Source organism: Phodopus roborovskii, unplaced genomic scaffold (assembly GCF_943737965.1).
Source record: "Phodopus roborovskii unplaced genomic scaffold, PHOROB, whole genome shotgun sequence".
NCBI lineage: Eukaryota > Metazoa > Chordata > Mammalia > Rodentia > Cricetidae > Phodopus > Phodopus roborovskii.
Window position 1 is genome coordinate 210401 of NW_026125964.1, and position 16656 is coordinate 227056.

Here is a 16656-nt window from a genome sequence, read left to right on the forward strand (position 1 = left end):
GTTATGGCCATCTCCCATGGCTGCCTCCTATTACTTAAATGTAGGACTCTATTGCTGAAGCAACCACACATTTCTGACTCAGGCCATGGAGAAATCCAGTTGGCACTAACCTGAAAGATTTCATAAAGCTTTTTATATATAAGAGAAGGACTGATCTTTCCTTTATTCTTTCATGTTTCTTTTTAAAACTAGAAGATGCCTACCATATTGATAATGAGAAGGTACTACTTTTATGCAATTTTTCTAGATACTGGTCATATGTTTATAAAGGCTTTTTTGTGTTACTATTTTGTCTTCCAACATAATTCTGCTGGCAAATCTAGGACCAAACAATGGTTCTCAAACAAAAGTCAAGCTATTTTTTTTTAATGAAAGCCTAGAACACTTCTTTTTTTTAGTCAATGCATTGTTTTATTACCATGTTTATATATCCAAGTTACAGTAAGCAAGTGTAAATTTTTCACATGGCTTAGATTCAACTGCCTTCATCCAATTCAGTGGAAAATAATGAATTACCATATTCACAAAAACAAATAGGCTGACAGAAAACAGACTTATTTTTATAGCTCACCTAAAATGTATAGGGATTTATATATCTACTCAGCTATTTTAGAAGGACAACTTTTGCTCCCTCCCTGGAAAACTAAATGCTTGGTTGCTAAGTTACTGGTATTTGACATCATCTCTTTCCTGAAATTTCCCTATGTGTGACAGGTTCTCATGATTCACTGAGCCAGTCACCTCGTTACTCACATTACTCACTTTCACAATGACTTCAGTAAAATAATTTAAAATTCACCTCATATACTAGCTGTAAACCCCCAGATTCCACATGAAAATATTTAAACTGCTTGACAAGCTCTAAGTGCATTTGGAAGCACATTGGATGGCTTACCTTCATTGTTCACATAATAGTTTTTATAATTAAATTTAGTATCTTTTTTCTGGGTTAATTTGTGCTTGAGAAAAGAGGAAATGATTACTGGGAAGCAAATAATGGGTAATATTTCTTATGGGCTAATTTGGTCCTATGAATAGCTCACCTCACATGTACATAAGTTCATTAGTGGTTTGAATTAGCTTCAGAAAAGGTAGTACTCCACATAATTTACTCAGTGAAGGGCATTTTCACCAGATGACAATTTTACACATTTCACAGTGTCATTAGGTAAGAGCTAGTCATCAGATTAGGTGAGGGTACAATCATTAGTTTTTTCATTCATTTGACTCTATCAATGTTAACTTTAATTATAGTCTAAATTATATTTATCACTTGGTGTCTTCCTTGGATGGACTATTATATCAGTATTTCAAAGAATCTATAATTTTAAAAGCCCATACTTGAATGTGATGGATGGTTGTAGAGATATTCTTGAAGTATTAATATTTAAGACAGTTATATAGAAAATCTTCTACATGAGTTCAAGTTGAAGACTATTTACACATTCATTTGACAAGATATAAAATCAATTGCCTAATTATTGGTTAAATCTGTAAAAGAAACTTTGCTGAAAGGTGCTTGATTATTCTGTATAATTATGATAATATAATCAGATTTTCTTTCAGGCATAATTGTCTGACCAATTTTTTCCCTGATCCATTTTATCTCATTCCTTATATGGACTTTTTCATTAACCTTGTTAAAGGTTGAAAACAACAAGTACTGTATATAGCTGTCCTACAATTATTTGGTAAGTTTGTTCCATGTTAAAGCTGTAAACAAAAATATCAAGCTAATGAGTAAGATTGCTGTAATTTAGTATGCTGTGGAGACATAGATCAGCTGTAATCAAAAAGTGGTGCCCATATAATGTTTACCAAAATGATCCATGTAGCAGGAGGAGTTTTAAGAAAGTACAGTTATCAAATACAGTTCCTAAATCCTAGATAGCAAATTCAGCATTTCTCATAAATAGTAAATTACCCTTACAGATGTTTGTGTATGAAATTATGATCAACAGAAGGTACTTTGCTAGGAAAAACAATCTGTTCATCATCAAATCTAAGAGACACATGCTATCTGCATTTTTGATTCTACAAAGGATTTAATTGATAGTTTGTTGACGTTTTATGTAAATTCTTACTAGAAACAAGTAAATCATATTGTTGCAGAACAAATAATCACTGGATATCTATCCTTAGGTGGTAGCATTTAAAGCCTGCTACTCTCATTGGCTTAATGCTCCCAGAAATGATGACTCTATGATGCATAAAAGCCCACAGAACTCAGAAAAGAAGCTGCTGGTGTTGCCCACACTATTACTTACAAGCTGTCTAGGAATCCCTGCATGATAGATGAATTATAACTGCAAAATGCCATCACTGGGTAGAGCTATTGTTACATTTTAATTCTCTTTGCACTGGATATTAGCTTGACTCTAAAGAGCAAATGGTACACAAATGGGTGCCTTTATGTTTCTGATTTGTACAATTTATAATAAGCAATAATATTCTTGTAAAGTACCAAGCATGCATGTGTTTCTATAGCTTGCTTTGTGGCATTAAGTCAGTTTTAGAAAAAGTTTTGTGGCTAGGTACATTCCAGTATATTTTTTTAAAAATGAATGTGTTGGTATAATTTCATTTGTATAAATTAAGAAAATAACAGCACATAAAAAACATACTTCACTGAGGACATTATAATATTAACCCTAAGTTGAACTGGAGCCTGTCAAATAAGGATAGGCTCAGGTAAACCAAGAGGGCAAGAAGTCAGGATGGTTATCATGACCTTGGGAATTGTGAGGTAGGGCAATGGCTTCCCATCTCAGAGTCTGACTCTTCTCAATTATGTAAAATATGCAACCTCTAAAGGGTTCCCTGAAGAGTCAAAGAAATGCATGTAAGCAATGCCCAGGCATTACTATTATTGCTTATTTTATCACTACTAGTATATTTGGTATTGCTACTTTTATTTTTAATAGAAATGAGACTTGAAAACATTTAAGAATGGCAAGAAAGAAGAACTCTTATCAAAATTTGCTCAAAGTATGTCGATGTTCTTTAAAAATGCAAGAAATGTCAGCTACTGTCTGAAGCAAACTTCTTGATAATTTTTAAGAGATTCTCAGTGAAGGCTGGTGGCAGTTCATAGCTAAATACAGTGCCAGGACCACTAGTTTTAGACAACAAAGACTATGTTTTACTCTTGCATCATGCAAGCCCTACCCTTGACTGCAGGCCATTTAGCCTTGGGGACTTTGAAGTTATTTTTGTAATAAGCATAATAAAGTTGAAGTGCTTTGAACTGTTGCCACTTGCCACTGGAAATTAAAGTTATCTGTAAGGTCCAGCTAGCCCACTGTAGTGTGATTATGCCTGCAAGGGCACGAGGACAAAAGGAAAGTGCCAGAGGTTAAGCACGTAGGAGTGCAAAGGAACAGGAAAATTCTGTTCTGAAGGGAAGTTGACTCCATTTCATAGAAATAGTGAGAAGGTCTTTCAATAAAAGTGAGTTGGTTTGAACTTAAACAATATTTTGAGAAGTGGGGCCAAAATAAAATGCATGAGGCAAAATTATTTCTATTAACAAGGGGACCAAAGGTAGACCCATGTTGTCACACCTAGCTAATACAGAAATCTGTCTCAGGGTTTTCATATATGGTGAGGAAAAAAGAGTTAGAGAGGAAGGAATGATAGGGGAATGAATAAACTAAGATGTACATACACAAACAGATTGCACATTGACTACTGTCACAAGATGACATAAGTGTGGGAAAAGACTTCATGGAGTGGATGTCAGGGGTGTGAGGGAGATAAGAGATTTAGGGGATAAGACTAATCAGAATGCATTGATATATATATATATATATATATATATATATATGTCAAAGAACAAATTCAATTAATAAACAATTTCTTCACTGAAGAAAAGGCAGTGGGGTAGAAAGGGGGTGATAATCTTTTGTGGTTTAGATAAACAGACTGAAGGAAAACAACACTAAGAGCAGCTGGTAGATAGTTCTTCCTCCTCAGGGGGCTAGAGCTAGATCTTTGGTTATACAGCCACTTTACCTAGGACAGATGAGGATGCATTTGAATCAATTTAGTTTGAAAAGCACAGATGGGTTCCTGAGAAAAGAAAAAGTTACTTTGCCTGCTTTTGAATCAATTTAGTTTGAAAAGCTCAGAGGGGTTCAGGGGAGGAATTGAGAAAAAGACAAATATTTCCCCTAAGAGGGAGGCAGATGGGGAGTAATGGCAAATAGACTTACTGTAGAACAACCTACAGACAACAAAGTTCCTGGAACCAGCAGCATGTGTAAGTGATTAAAACAAAACAATATCCCAGAGTATATTCTGTTGGAACGTGCAATATTGTCTGTAACATGTAAGAATTAGTCATAAAATTGGGAAAGGAACCTTGGAAGGTTAACTTTTGTTTCATTTCTGGGGAATAAAACATTGCACTCCTCCATGAGAGAAAGAGAAAGTATTCACTTCTAACACTGCTGAAAATGAACAAAATGGAATTCTATACAATCAATGTCCCTTCTAAAAAGAAAAAAAAAAAAACCAAACAACTAAAATAAAACTCAGAACAACAACTTTCCCTACATTCTCTTCCAAGAATAACAGATGGACTTTTGTTACTTTTTCAAATGCTGCTATCTTTAATGAATTTTTAAGGCAGCTTGCCTTTCTTTCCATGCTTAAGTGAAAGTCCTTGTTTCTCTAAGTGGTCAGGCTCTGACAGGTGTTCTAGTTAATTCCCTCACTGTCACTGTGTGAAACACTTAAGCACCAGACTGGTCTGCCTTGAAGAAAAGAATTCAACTGTGACAAGTCAGGTGGTGACTCTTAGATGGATCTGGCATTCTGGGCATGAAGAAAAAGATCTAACTGATCAACTTCATTTATGCTTGTTCCTTTCTGCTCCCCAGGAAGGGTGAGGCCTTCCATGGGGAGTCTTCAGAGTCTGTCATATCATTTGAGGGAGGGCCTAGGCCCTCCCCCATGAGTCTAGGCTGAGAAAGTATCCCTCTCTGTGGGATGGGCTCCCAAAGTCCATTCATATGCTAGTGATAAATACTGATCCACTACCAGAGGCCCCACAGACTGCCCAATCCTCCCAACTAATACCACATTCAGGGAATCTGGGTCAGTCCTATGCTGTTTTCCCAGCTATCAGACTGGAATCCATGAGCTTCCCCTTGTTCAGGTCAGCAGTTTCTTGGGCTTCTCCAGCCTGGTGTTGACCCCTATGCTCATCACTCCTCTCTTTCTGCGACTATCTTACAAAAGTGGCTGCTATATCTTCAGTCTATATAGTATCATCTCTAATAAGACAGGTAAGACTAATCTATTTAATGATCAAAAGCTAGGTCTTCTGGCTGAAGCATGTTCACAAACAGCCATATAGGAGGGCTGTTTAGCAGGCCAATTTGACTGTGGGGAGCTTAATGTCCTTCACTATTCCTTGGCAGCATGGTATCAGGGATGGCTTCAAACATCAGGATGATGAGAAATCTCTTTCCCAGGAACCAATACTAAGGAGAGTCATCCTGATGTTGTTAAGTGAAGGAAAGGGTTGCTATGTTTTCACTGACATATACTTTGTCTTCTTTCCCAAGTAGAAAGCATACATGGTTTTCATATGCCTACACTGGTCACCATTTATCATAATAATGAACATTTATATACTATTTGTCAGTTTACAAGAGAATTGTGGTATCATAATCTTTGATGAACAAAGAAGGGAGATTCAGAAAGATGAAGTCATCTGCCCAAAGTCACAAAGTCACAAAAGTAACAAATGGTAAAGCCAGGACAGGAACTTGCCCTTGAAATACTTCTTCTTGAAATACTATGTTACCATATAATGCCAAAGGACAGACATAATAGGTAGATTCATTTTTCTCACTTTCTTTTGCTTTTTTTTTTTTTTTGCTGGTATATTAACTTACAAAAAGTTTACTACCACACATTTCAACTTTGTTCTTTCCTTACACTCTTCCACTCCTAAGCAGGACTGCTCATACAGTCCTCCCTCCCCACTATACCAACCACAGTTTCCATAACCATATTGCACTGAAAATTTATTCAAGGCACAAGAGGTGCCATCAAGATTCAACAGGCAGAAGGATGAGGATTGAGGTGTTCAGCTTGAATAGTGAAAATATCCTATAGAAGGTGAGAGGCATTTCTACATAGGACTAAAATTATTCCTCAGACCAGAGGAGAAATTGCCATAATTTTAATGAGTGATAAGAGGTATGAAATGAGGCATGTGATACAAGCAGCAGAGCCTGAATGTCGAATGCAAGGATTCCTCCTTATCATACTTCTTGAAACACAAGAGCAGTTTTGACCATTTAAACAAATAGATTGTTTTATTACTACCAATGGGAGTGGGAGCTGTTTCTGATTCTTTAGTCTGCTCTTAGAATCCTTTTCCTACTGGATTGCTGTGTCCAGTAGTGATATTATAGTGTTTGCTCAGTCTTATTGTATCTTGTTAGGCCATGTTCAATGGCTATCACTGGTAGGCCTGCTCTTTTTGGAAGGGAAATGGAGGTAGGAGGAGTGGATCTGAGGGAAAGTGGGTGGACTGGTAGGAGAGGAGGGAAGGGGAACTCGATGTAATATATGAGCAAAACTTAAAAGTTTTTTTTGGGGGGGGAGGCATAGAAATAAAAGTACAAACTCACCTGCAGGATTTCCTCAACGCAGCTTGGATCACTAGGAAGGCTTACCTAGAATAAACAAAATGCAATGAACATAACCAAGTTCCACTCAGAGAAGCTCACTGTATAAGAGTGTTCACTGTCTGAGAATTCATAAAGACAGAAATAAAAGCTATCAACATTATTTTTCCCATTAAATACAAAGTGACAGGGTCTGCAGATGGCTAATTTGGTTTTACTTTAATGAAACAGTGCAAGGTGTGGAAACAATCCCCTTGCTCTTTCAGTGATATGCTATAGGACACTGAGCTATTTTTCTCCCCTTCAATTTTATCCACAAAGGGAACTTGACTTTGGGATCTTTCTGTCTTTCAACACTTGAACTTGAACATAGCATATTATTACATTTAAAGAAGAGACATATATATATATAAAAAACTTCTTTAATTAAATGGAAATCCCCTTCAACATAGGCAGTCAAATCAGATGCCTATATTTTTAATGCAAAAACAAAAAAAAAGAAAAAAAAACTGAATTCCTGTGAGCATTGCTGATTGCCTTGGCATTTAGAGGGAATCTAAGACAAATGGTAAGTGAATGCCATGAGCCATTTCCCCTGCCACCCTCTGTGACACTTTCTTAACCAATCAAAGGCTAGACCAAATATAAACATACTGAGGACTTGTTGTATGTCAACAAATGACATTTTTTTTTCTCCCAGGGCTTGGCAAACAATGAATGCAAAGAGCCAAACATCAAAGCAAGAAAGCCACTCTACTATGGTAAATGATGGGAAACTTGGGAGTACAACTATCACCTAGTAAACTGCCTCTCAATCAGCTTGTTACACTTGTAGGCTCTGAGTATCTCCTAAACATTCCTACCTCTCTCCTTTGAACCTTTATCTTTTCCAGGATAAAAATCCCATCACTGTTGTTCTGGGAAGGTAAACAATGGTTATATTTCATTAACTGCTTTGAAGGATGATGGGACAATTCCTGAAGTGTGAGTACTGCTACAGTATCTGTGAACCCCTGACCTCTTGCAAGACTGGTCCATCATTAGGCACAGATTGCAGATGAAGTTAAAGAATATTTGAGGAACAAAGGTAAAGAATATTTGAGGAAATCTAAAGTGGACTATGGCACCATGTTTCCTTAACTTAAAAAATGTACATAATATCACATAAATATCCAAATATTATAAAATTTTTTATTGAACATCCATTGATTTCCATACAAATTTATTGAGTTTTTTCTGCATTCAGTAAGCATAAAATCTCAAGTAAGGGATACAGGTCTTGAGATGATCTCCAATGATGAGGTTAGCTTTCTTGGATTACCACACACACTTGTAAATTATACTTGTTATTTTAGTATAATAATTAACTGTATTCCCTTTCATATAAAAAAAATCTTCACTTTGCCTCATCCAGTAATTAATGGAACTAGATGCAGAGATCCACAATCAAGAACAAGGCCGAGCTCCAGGAATCCAATTAAAGAGGAGGAAAGGACATATGAGCAATGGAGGTCAAGATCATGATGGAGAAAACTACAAAGTCTTAATGCATGGAAGTAGGACCTGGCCCTGTCCTAACCTATTGTGTTAGACTATGTTGATGCCTCATGGGAATCTGTACCTGTGAGGAGGAGTAGACTGGTAGTGGTCTGAGGGGAGGTGACGGAGAATGGGAAGAGGCACAGTGATGGGTGATATCATTCTGTAAATATGTTTCTCTTATTGGTTAATGAATAAAACACTATTGGCAAATAGGAAGGCAAGATAGGCAGGACTAGCAGAAAGGGAAGATTCTGGGAGATGTAGGAAGGAAAATTCAAGATGTAGAGACTTGATAGGGAAGAGGTCCAGACCCTCTCTCCAGTTAGATAAGAACACGTGGAAACACTTAGATTAATAGAATTGGGTTAATATTTAAATGCTTGTAACAGGCCAACAGCTTTATATCTAGTACAGCGTCTCTGTGTGTTATTGGGGGCTGACGTGGCTGTGGAACCAGGCTGGCAGAAAAATTGCATGTAACAGCAAGGGGCGCAGGAGGAGGAGTCGGTGGGAGAACTGTGGTTGTAATGCAAAATGAAATAAAAAAATAAGAAAATGAAAAAAAATGTTTTACTTTAGATGACAAACCATAAAGCCATCCTTCCAAATGCAATAGCATTTGAATACGGGGCATAAGCAACTCCACAAATCAAGACAAAATTTGGCTGGATACATGCTATAAAAATTTAAATGGTAACTTTCAAATAGGTAGTTACCATTGAGTGTCCTAACATAGTTAAGTCATTCTTTAATTTATTCAAGAAATGTATCTTCAAGGCTCAGTATTCTGCTTCAGACTGGTGGTAGGCAGAAATGCAATAGTAAGCAAAAAAGCATGGGTTTCTGCCTCATTGAGGTGGAATGTGTGATATTAATGTGAGTAAGAAGATTACTAATATACAACTATGAGTGTGTGTTACAAAGTGCTATATGCTATAAAGGAAACTGTTCCATGTATACAGTCTCTAAAACACGAGGATCTATGTACAAGCATGTGTAGGAAATGATCCAATCCACATTCTCCTTCTACAGTTCCATGTTGCAAACCTAAGGTTGTGAGCAATCTTCCTAAGGGGTTGGATTTAACAAAATTGCTTGATCTTTTAATGCTTGGGTCTTTATTTTAGAATTAAAATGTTGTAAATTCATTTATTTTATGTGTATGAGTGTTTTGCCTGCTTATATGTATGTGCACCACATGTATGCCTGGAGCAAATGAAGGTTGGAAGAAAATGCTAGAACCCTTCCAACTGGAGTCATGGATGGTTGCAAATCACCATGGGAGTACTGTGAGTTGAAATCTCTAGCCCTCTGCAAAAGTGACAAGTGCTCTTAAATTTTGTGCCATCTCTCCCGCCACTACATTAGATTGTGATTTTTAAATGAACAACTATTGATAAACCACAGAATATGTATTTCCATGTCTAACATAATATTATACAACACAATTATAATTTTCTTTACTGATAATTCTTAGTATCAAACAATGTATCCTCTAATTGCTCAGTGATCCAGCAATTGTATTTTTTAAGATGATTCTTAAACTTCCAATAAATATCTTGCCTAAATAAAAATATCAAAAGGGTTGTAATGAAGACTTAAATTTTCATTGTTACATAGTCTCAATGTAGGCTTTATAGACTAAATATATATGGGCCAAGCACCCCCAATACCTTTTCTCATCCTTTTTATAGAAACATGTCAATATTAATTTTGAGGTTAAAGAGGATGAAAACAACAATTTTCACATACAGAAAGAGTACTCTCCTATGAGTCAAAAACTTTGGGTAGAAATCTTGGTCCTAGCTAACAGGACTCGGATTTAGCAACTTTATCTATCAAAGTTTCAGTATTTATAACCATAAAATAGAATTTAATGCAAAGTAAAAGCATTAGTAATTGATCCTTTAAGATCTCACAGCGTCCCTGTGCTTATCAGATGAAATAAGAGATGCCAAATGAGCATTGTAGCTTCAAAACTACACAGACTAAGTCAATGGCCTTTCTAATGTGATTCTTCATACTTCTGTTCTTAAAATTGCAGCTAAGAGCTATCTCCCATCAACTGCAAATATCCGTCCACATGCAATTACAGATACTCCCTTCTTTATGGAAAGAAATTCTGTCAAGAAAAAGAAATGTGGATACCAGGGCTTTATAGCAAATCAGATAATGACAATCAGAGTCAGAGACAATATCATTCAGGATTGAGAACTATAGACAAATCTAAATGTACCCATACACAGTGTTTAGATGTATTCTTTTTATTCCCCCAAGAAAATAATGGAATCTAGCATTCTTGTGAAGTCACTACTTCTCCAAATTTATCTAGATCAGCCCCACAGCTGGTTTCTCTCCAGACAACTCAAATGAACCTGTAAGTGCTTCTTATGTGTTTGGAACAGTGCTGGGCATGGGGGCTTGCAAAGACAAATGCTGGGAGACCTGGCCTGTCTCTCAGAGTTAAATATCTAGATGGACTGGAAAACAAACAATTAGAGACCAGCAGGGACATACATGGTAAGGTAGTCTTGACAAGGGTAATAGGTTCCCATTCATTCATCAGATCCCTAATTTACTTCTTTAGACAACAAATCCTGATTGAGCTCACACTGTGCACAGGATGGTGCCAGGGGAGGGGGCAATTTAAAGACAAAAACAGTATCAGGCTTATCTTGAAGACTCCATGCAAATAATGGGATAGGGAAACTGTCTGTTTATGCAGGAAGTAAACAATAAGGAACTGGAAGTTTCTTTTTTAAGTGCCAAGGAAAGATTATTTACCAGGTTCCCTGACAGATCCATAAGCTACAGGAGCTCCCAGCCCTTGAAGTACTCACTCTAGTCTTCACACTATATGGAAGTGAGTGGCCAGAGATTGGCATAGCAGAGAAAAGTTGGGCCTCCTGAGGCCACTTTGGGCTCCAAGACCCCTAAAATGCTATGACTCCCTGGGGTCATAGTACACATTGGAAGAAAGCTTCACTAAGGCCAAGGCTGGATTTTGTTTTCTTGAACAATGTGTCTGAGGCAAACCACCCTAGGGATCTAGGGATCCTAGGGGAGTCACGCTCACAGGTGTGAAAGAAGAGAAGTAGTACTAGGGTTTGAAGTGCCACACTGTTACTTAGTTCCCAAGCCATTTTCTCCTCTTTTTAAATTCATTCATGAATATTCAGACAGTTCACAAATCCCAGGGTAGCCACTAAGAGCTGCAGTATCTTTTCAAATCCCACTATCCACTCCCTCGTCCTAGAGCAAAAAGCAAGCCACCATAAATAAATTGTATAGGTTGTTTTAATCATTCTGTAATTAGTTTGGAGCATCCTTCTTGGAGATTAGTATAATACAGGATATCAAGAATATCCTGATTGTGGCATTGAGAGAGATAAGCAGCAACTAGTACTAATAGAAAACGTGGAGATTAGCGTAAAAATTAACAAGACAGTGATCATTAAATGCTTAACTCATAGGAGCTCAATGTGCCTGTAAGTGCATTATTGCTAAGAGACTGTGAGGGAAAAAGGCCTTTTTTGCCATAAATCATCTTTAGGTTGTAACATAATACATGGCAATCAAAGCTTTCTACTCCAGAAGTTTTCTACTATCACAATGATTTCTCAAAATAGAGTATAAAAATTATAAATTTAATTGTAAATTAAATAACTGGCTCAATTAAATAATATTCACAATTGACACTGATGGTAATTTTCAAACTAATTCCATTTGTATTTTTATTAACAGATTATCACATTTATTCTCACGATTGAATTATGGAATACAGAGGTCTCTGACATAGTATTACTAATAAAATGAAAACTTAGGCTATAATACTCTAAGAAATGAGCCTTGGTATTTTTAAATTGTTAATCTCCATCATTGGTCATCTGTAAAAACAGGTAGCAGCAGCCTCTTGTTTCTTATTTGAATTTTGCATCCTTTGATTTCCCCATATAGGGAGTCCCACATTTCAAAATGAATTAACCTGCCCCTAGTCTTGTTTGCATTTATGAGTCTATGATTAAGTGGGAGCAGCTAATATTATATAAGCAGCAGACAGAAATCCACAGGTAATACAACCTTAATCAAAACAAAACAAAACACCAACAACAACAAAAAAGATTTCACAACTGTTACATGGAATGGCCAAATCAGCTCATCTTCCAATTTTATTTTAATACAGAAAAAGTCCTGTGTATCTAAAGAACTGATGTTTAATCTTGGAAAGACACTGTGAATTTGAAAGAAAGCATTGTGTGTATGTGTGTGTGTGTGCGCGCGCGTGCGTGTGTGTTTGGGGTGGGGATAAACAGGAAAAATCAGAGGGGAGACAGGGGAAAAGAAAAATGATATTATATTTTCAAAAAGAAATTATTAAAAAATGCTGATCTTAAACATATTATCAGGAAGCCACACGATCAAAATACCTAATGTAAGACAGGTTAAAAAATACCAACCATTTTCTCTAAGAAAGGAAAGGTGAAAAGTAAAGCATGAAGTGTAAAGAAATTCAACACATTCAACACATGTCATTTTAAGTTAACTACAGAAAATGACTCTGTCTAGAATAAAAAAAAAAAAAAAAGAGACTACAGCTAAAACAGAATAGGTGGCAATAACATTTGCTCATTTAGAAAATAAATGAGATAGATTGCTGTATTTTGTGGCACCTCTAGGGCATCTTTGAAGCTCAACAAATTTTGGTTCAAATTCCAGCTCTGAAACTTGCTTTATGACCCTGGACAAATCAGTTGAATGCTGCTGCCTTTGTTTACCTATCTACCTAAGAGCATTTTTAAAAACAAAAAAAAATCCTCTTTTGCAAATTCTTTGAGTTTAAAATGAAGTGAGGTATATTGGAGTACCCTAGGCCCGTGGTAGGTACTCGCTTATGTTAATATTCTAAGTCCTATCAATGGCTTTTAAGAAAGCATTGACACCCTCAATCTAGACAACATTAAGGGGCTGGTGCTATAGGCTTGTCACCAAGACATCTGAATGTTCGCTAATTAAATATTAAATTCTCTTAGGGACCTAATCCAGGTTGTTGCTCCATCTGCTTTCTCTCAATTAAGGTGACAATGAAGACTAGGTATGGGACTTAAAAGGATATGACAACAGAGAATAAGGGGAGTGGGTGATGAGCTGGATGGGAGAAAGGGTGATCAAAGTGCTTAATTATGATACCATCTGTACATTAGGAATAGGCAGCAGAATAATGCATATGTAGAAAGGCCCATCATCAGGTGAGAGTATCTAATGGCAGATGGAATTTAAACCAAAGAGTACTTAGTTCCATGGTCCCAAATAGCCATTTGTTCACCCTTTATTTATGCTTTGTAAGAACTATTTTGTGTAGAAGAGGGAGCTGTAATTAGGAGAGTGCTTGGTATGATAGATATGTGAGTGTGTGTGTGTGTGTGTGTGTGTGTGTGTGTGTGCATGTATGTGTATCTGTATACATATATATGCATACATATGTACATAAGTATTTGTATATATGTGTATGTTATAGACATATAAAAATAATAGACTTCTAGAAATATTCCTATAACAAATCAAGAACTATCTGGAAATTCCCTCTTCTCTGATCCAAATTTTTCCAAGTATATGTCTTGTCTCTTGAGCTGGCCTCTGGGATCATTTTGGTTATAGCTGCTACCACTGTCAATATTCAATATGTGTTGATCCTTCCTCTGGCTAAGTTCCCAAGTCCAGATTACCATCACAGCATTCTCCGTGGTTTCATTTCCATGCCTTAAATCCACGATCAAAATTTGAACCACATCTTCCTTGTCTGCCAGCTTTCTGGATTCTGCCCCAACTTGCTTGTTTTACCTTTGCTGTGCTCTTCTCAACCTAGTGTCTACTTTAAGGTAATACTATACATGTATAGGAGGGTTTGGAGGGAGGTAAGGGAAGGGGGAAGCTATGTGATTATGTTATAATCTTAAAATTAATGGAAATCATTTTTATACTTTCTGCTCTAAAATCACTCTGGCCATGTCTTTTTCCTTTTGAAATTTCTACATGTATATGTAACTCCTCTATTGCTGTGAAACATCCATTTTCATCCTGCAGAGATCTTAGCCATGCAACAGAAACCATTTTAGACTTTAAATGGATTCTCCTAAATCTCTCCTTACTGTGCTTATACTAAATTTATTAGCTGTCTCATCTGGGGCCCTGTGATTTCTTCTAGACAAAGGGGAGAATGTAAAAATACAGATGTACAAATTAGAGTGAATTAGGGCAATTTCAGAACTAATAATTGGTCTAAATATGTGGTAAATATGTATCAGAAAGAACATTCACTTCTCAATTATGTCACTTAAAAAATAAATGTTTGGGTATTTAGAACTGTCATACATTTCTAAGCTTTCCAGTAATTATAGCAGCTCTTAGAATTGAATAGTTAAACAATTGCAAAGCAGTGCTTTCTATTGTTGGTAAAATATCCTATAAAACAGTAAAAATCTTAATACATTAATAGTAAAGATATGATAGTTCCATGTCCGTGTTCTAACTCTGGTGAACTATGTGATTTGGGACAATTCACTTTTTCACTCTAGTTTATAGACTAAAGGAAGGAAAACGTTTTTTAGTGTTTTGCATCTCATTCAACTATAAAAGGCAATTGGGAAAACATAAAAGATGATTTTATTTTGTTAACAAATAACATTATTAAATAAAAATATAATTACTGTTATTTTGTAAAAGAAAGAGCATCATCACATTATAAAGTTATGAAGGAAATACAATGAGAATAAATGACAGTGTCTTCAAATCATAGATCAGCTACTATACATGTACTGACATCACACATGTTTTTATTCACCTGCATTCAATTGTATACTATTATTTTGTTCATATTTTTACAAAGAGTGATTGTACTTTTACAAGGGCTTGTACCCCATTTGAGTCTGATTTACAATTGAGGGAAGGATAGGCACAAAGAGGTTATGTAATTCTCATTGTTGAAGTTAGGGGAAAAATGCCATGAAAGAAACTAGTGATGTGGGGCCAACAGCTTTGTTTTGTTTTGCTCAGGGCAGAGGAGAACACTGTAGAAAGAACTGGTTTTTAAACCACTCCTAGAGGAGTCATCTAAATCTCTCAAGTCATTTGGAGTAAGGACTAGGCCTTCCCTCCTGCCTCTAGGTTAAGGGAGTATCCCTTCATGGGGAATGTGCTCCCAAAGTCCTTTTGTACACCAGGGATACATCCTGGTTCCACTGTCAGAGGTCTCTTAGACTGCCCAGGCCTTCTAACTGAGACCCATGTTCAGGGGTTCTGAGTCAGTTCAATCCTGGATTCCCAGCTATCAGTCTGTGGGTCCTTTAGCTCCCCCTTGTTCAGGTCAGCTGTCTCTGTGGGATTTTGTAGCCTGGTCTTGTCCTCCCTCTCTACATCTGGATTCCAGTTCAGCTCAGTGTTTAGTTGAGGGTGTCTGCTTCTGTTTCCATCAGTTACTAGATGAGGGCACAACCCTACATGTGGAGTGGGGAATGGAATGGGAGGATCATTGGTGGGCATGGGAGGGTGGGAGAGAGGGAAAGAGGGAGGGAGAGGGAACAGGGATAGATATATAAAATAAAAATAATAATAAAAAAAGATTTCACTGATAATCAGTGAGAACATGGGGCAGAAATGTTCTGAATGCCCAAATCAAATGAAGAGAAAGAATGGGAATATTTGGAAATGTGTTATCATGCATTTGTTATAACACTGTAATTTTTTACTTGATAGGAACCTCACTGTTTATCTCCTAAGGATCATGATTTTGTTCTCTGGTCTACTAAATTGAAGTAAAATCTGCAAGTAAAAAACAAAAAACACTCATAGAAAACAAAAAAGCAACCATCACAGGACAACACTGGAGAGGGTAGCTGATAGAGGAACATGAATATTTTTTACCTTGCTCTTTGTAAAATTCATGGTCTCTTCTTTCATTAATTGTTGTTACATATACAGATGTCATTCTGTAAATATGTTTCTCATACTGGTTAGTGAATAAAGCACTGTTGGCCAATAGGAAAGCAAGACAGGCGGGGCTAGGAGACAAGGAGGATTCGAGGAAGGAGTAGGGAGGAGTCAGCATGTAGAGATTGGAGACAACAGAGGTCCGGGCCCACTCTCCAGGAAGATGAGACCACTTGGAAACACTTAGATTAAAAGAAATAGGTTAATAATTAAGACAGAGCTAGCTGATAAGAAACTAGTACCTGGCCATCAGCATTATATCAAATACAGAGTCTTTGTGTATTAATTGGGGCTGGTGCCAAGGTGGGTCCAGGCCAGCAGGAAAAACTACTCGTAACATATGTGTCTGCATATTTACATGTATATTCCTAAATATGACCAGTCATTATAATGGTACTTGTATGTGTGTTTTTAGGGCTGACCATATGGTATTGGAAAACCAATTGGTGTTTTATTCCCAAGGGAAGACTATTTCAACAATAAT

General features: G+C 36.7%; 1 protein-coding gene across 1 annotated transcript in view; it reads right to left on the reverse strand.

The window, feature by feature from the left end:
• Positions 1-16656, reverse strand: part of Aff2 (ALF transcription elongation factor 2) — a 479228-nt gene that overhangs the window by 177722 nt on the left and 284850 nt on the right. Inside the window, exon 4 of the mRNA XM_051179204.1 lies at positions 6651-6695. Within this exon, the coding sequence (XP_051035161.1) occupies positions 6651-6695 (45 nt within the window). The remainder of the gene's footprint in view (positions 1-6650; positions 6696-16656) is intronic.